Genomic DNA, 3,179 nt, shown 5'->3' with positions numbered 1-3,179 from the left:
GCCATTGATGGAGCCATATGAGCCATTGATCGAGGGTTAGATCCAAGGGATAGGAGCTTGCCATGTCACTCCTCCTTTTTCAATGATTGTGTTTGACAAGGATTGAAGAGAAGCCCTCGGTTGAAAGTTAATCAAGTGATGCGATCATTTTGTATTTCTTTAAGAGATGCCATCATTAATTACACCTCAAAAGTAACACCTCCATTAAATGTTTGTCTCCATCTAAAATTCAAAAAATATCATCCACCAAGAACAAAAAAACTGGCGGCTACCCTAAAGAAAACGATACAATAGGGTCTAAACATTGGGCCCAATTTTATAATAATAATAATAATAATAATAATTTATACTAATATTATAATAATAATATTTAACGGTTGAAAATGTTGATTGCAATATTTTTCACATGTTTTCTTCTAAAATCTCTACAATTTAATGTCTGATGATGTGGTGAGATATGTTAAACATTAAAAGTCTACCACATGGCACTTCAAGAAGGAAAAAAAGTCAATCAAATCAAAGATAACGGCATGATAGCAATTGAACCATTTTTTTCTGAAGACAACCAAGAAGTATTCAATGTAAATCAATTCAGAGTTTTGGTTTTTAGTTGCTGAAAACCAACTTCCCAGTAGGAGAAACCAAAGAATATTCATTTCCATAAAAGAAAAAGAAAAAAAAAACATTTGCTGTAACATCATACAATTTTGCGATACAGGCATGCTATGACTCCAGTTATGCATGCTTTAAGCACAGGATTTATCATACAATTTTGATAACTTTACAAAGGTGAAAACACCATTAATACAAGTTCATGCTGACCACATGTACATGGGATCCTACTCAAGGAAGAAAATGCTTGAGTATCAGATGACCCAGAACCAAGCTATGACTGATCCTAATGCCAGACCAACAACTAGAAATAACACCATAACGGTGCCGGAAGTCTCTGCATGTTGTCTGTGAACAGATTTGGGAGCCATGATCATTAACACACTTGTTAAATAACCATTGGTTATCCCTAGAAGGCATGTTAGAAACGAGATGGGAATCTCTGTCTGGAAGAACCGAGGACCGTGCAAGCAACCTATGAAGACAGGAAAGAACAGTAACCTCACCACACAAGCAGAAATTGCAACCTTCGCATTCTCAAGTAGGTAGACCGCAGTCAACGATTTGCCAACCATGTCAAACATATTGTAGGCCGTGATAAGAAGGACCGGATACCAGTCTTTGAGAATCGATGACTGCACATCTTCTGTGATGTATCCTGGAAATATAGCCAAAGTCACAACATATATGAGGACGACCCCAAATCCATACCACTTGACTGTTCCTACTATATTCCACAAGGTTGCTCTCCAAACAGGCCCGGTAATGGGACCTTCCTCAACTCTTTCTGTTTTAACAGCCTTGATCTTCAACTCCTTGTAGTACTTCATGATCGGAAGTCGGTGTGCCATGTTGTACAAAACTACGCATATAACCATGAACACAATGCTAGTGAAAAAGTAAAGATAGGCACTCTTTCTCAGGCCATCAGCATCTTGTGGAAAAACAGCTTTGGTTAGAAGCCTTAGCAATGAAACAAGGACCCCTGCAGCCAATAATTTGACAAATTAAAATTGCAAGAGATGCAATAGTTTTCACTTATCACTCTGTGTTCTGCATATAAACAAATTAAAAACATAGATGCACGGTTGTTTCTCAACTCGGCTGGTGGAATTAAAAAACTCATCTGCCATAGACCATATATAGCAAAGGAAAAAAGCTTCAAGTAGTTCAAGGTTCAGGGTTCATAGCGTTAACTGTTAATTTTATAGGCTAATCTATAGCTTTATTCCATATCCAGCGAACAAGGGTGACCTTCAAGCTGTTACAGCAAAACATACCTTGAAAACAACTAAGCCCATGGCAGATCCACTAAGGCGTAAGGGTAGGTAAGTGCTCAACCTAAAATTCAAAATTTCTTCAAGTAATTACCTATTTTTACTAATTGTGTCCACCTTAAATTTTACTTGTGCCTATCCCGTATTAATTTTTGTGGTTAATACATATGTATGCCCACCCTCAAAACCATTTATGGATCCGCCACTAATGAACTAAGCTATCTATGGTTGACTCAAACTACTAGTTGGGTTACTATAAGTTAAACTAAACAGCTCGGTTTTCTGAATGTTCAAGTAATCAATGAACAAATTCCTACGAAATTGTGTAAATACTAATCAACTTCCAAGCATTCATGTGATAAAAGGAAATTTGAATTAACATCTATATCTACAATTACTCAAAAAAGAGGGTTCTTCATTAAATTACCAGAACCGCCAGATCCTGCAACGATAGCCTGCATGTAGCGTTCCGGCAATTCCCCAGCCGCCCCATAGAGCCCACCTTGAACAAGCGCATCTGCTATACCCGCCAAAGCGAGAACCCCGACCGTAACATAAAAGCCATCATACAACCCGACCCGGCCCCTTATATAAAACGCATCCATAAGGGGGACAACGAGGAGGGAAACCATGAATAGGGCCAAACCAATATTGATCCGCATGTAAGCTTCACTTTTGTGAGCATAGAACACAATGATCAAGAGGCAAAAGAGGCCGACCACCATGTAAGAGACGGCGAATACACGGTCGACCGAAGCTTCCGGGTAGAGATAGGAGAAGTAATCGACAGCGGTGATGAAGGAATTCCATGGGAGGAGGAATCCGACTCCCAATGTCAAGTAGATGATATAGGCGAAATTGAAGTTGTCTTCCGGCTTTGGTGATTGGCGGAGGGGAAGGAGGGCGGCGGATTCGGCGTCGGGTTCTAGGCCTCCGTTGGTCGTGGATTCACCGGAGAATCCCATTTGGAATGGTTTTCCTTTTTGGATTACTGCTTCCCAAAAAAATGGGTTGGCAGAGGGAGAAATAGTTGGGATATTTATTGGATGAATGGTCATTTATATTTTTATCTAATCAATTTTGGTCAAGTTCCAAAAATTATTTTAATTCCCTTAAACTTTAACTTAAAGAAATATATATATATATATATATATATATATATATCAAAAAGGAATCTGAGCTATGCTTCAGACGAAATCAGAATCATCTTCTTCATGGTTTATTCACTAAAGTAGCTAGTTTACAAAATAAGTAACTCTAATTCATTCTTCTCTGATGGGGTCGAAGTTG

The 3,179-nt window shown here is 38.5% G+C and overlaps 1 protein-coding gene across 1 annotated transcript; it reads right to left on the bottom strand.

The window, feature by feature from the left end:
• Positions 1 to 685: 685 nt before the first annotated feature.
• On the bottom strand, positions 686 to 2,884 carry LOC120121954 (equilibrative nucleotide transporter 1-like). The gene is made up of 2 exons (XM_039141215.1): positions 2,317 to 2,884; positions 686 to 1,597 (listed from the first exon to the last, which is right to left on the bottom strand). The coding sequence occupies exons 1-2, from the start codon at positions 2,852 to 2,854 to the stop codon at positions 867 to 869; spliced, it is 1,269 nt and encodes a 422-aa protein (XP_038997146.1). The 5' UTR covers positions 2,855 to 2,884; the 3' UTR covers positions 686 to 866.
• Between the last annotated feature and the right edge of the window lie 295 nt (positions 2,885 to 3,179).

The sequence above is a fragment of the Hibiscus syriacus genome, unplaced genomic scaffold (genome assembly GCF_006381635.1).
Source record: "Hibiscus syriacus cultivar Baekdansim isolate YM2019G1 unplaced genomic scaffold, ASM638163v2 tig00110384_pilon, whole genome shotgun sequence".
Classification (NCBI taxonomy): Eukaryota; Viridiplantae; Streptophyta; class Magnoliopsida; order Malvales; family Malvaceae; genus Hibiscus; species Hibiscus syriacus.
Note: the sequence above shows the minus strand (reverse complement) of the source record. Positions and strands in the feature narration are given on the sequence as shown.

Coding starts and splice junctions, on each gene's coding strand:
- LOC120121954 (XM_039141215.1), bottom strand. CDS start 2,854: ATGGGATTCTCCGGTGAATCCACGACCAACGGAGGCCTAGAACCCGAC. Junction 1,598..2,316: donor TGCAGGATCTGGCGGTTCTG/GTAATTTAATGA, acceptor TATTGGCTGCAG/GGGTCCTTGTTTCATTGCTA.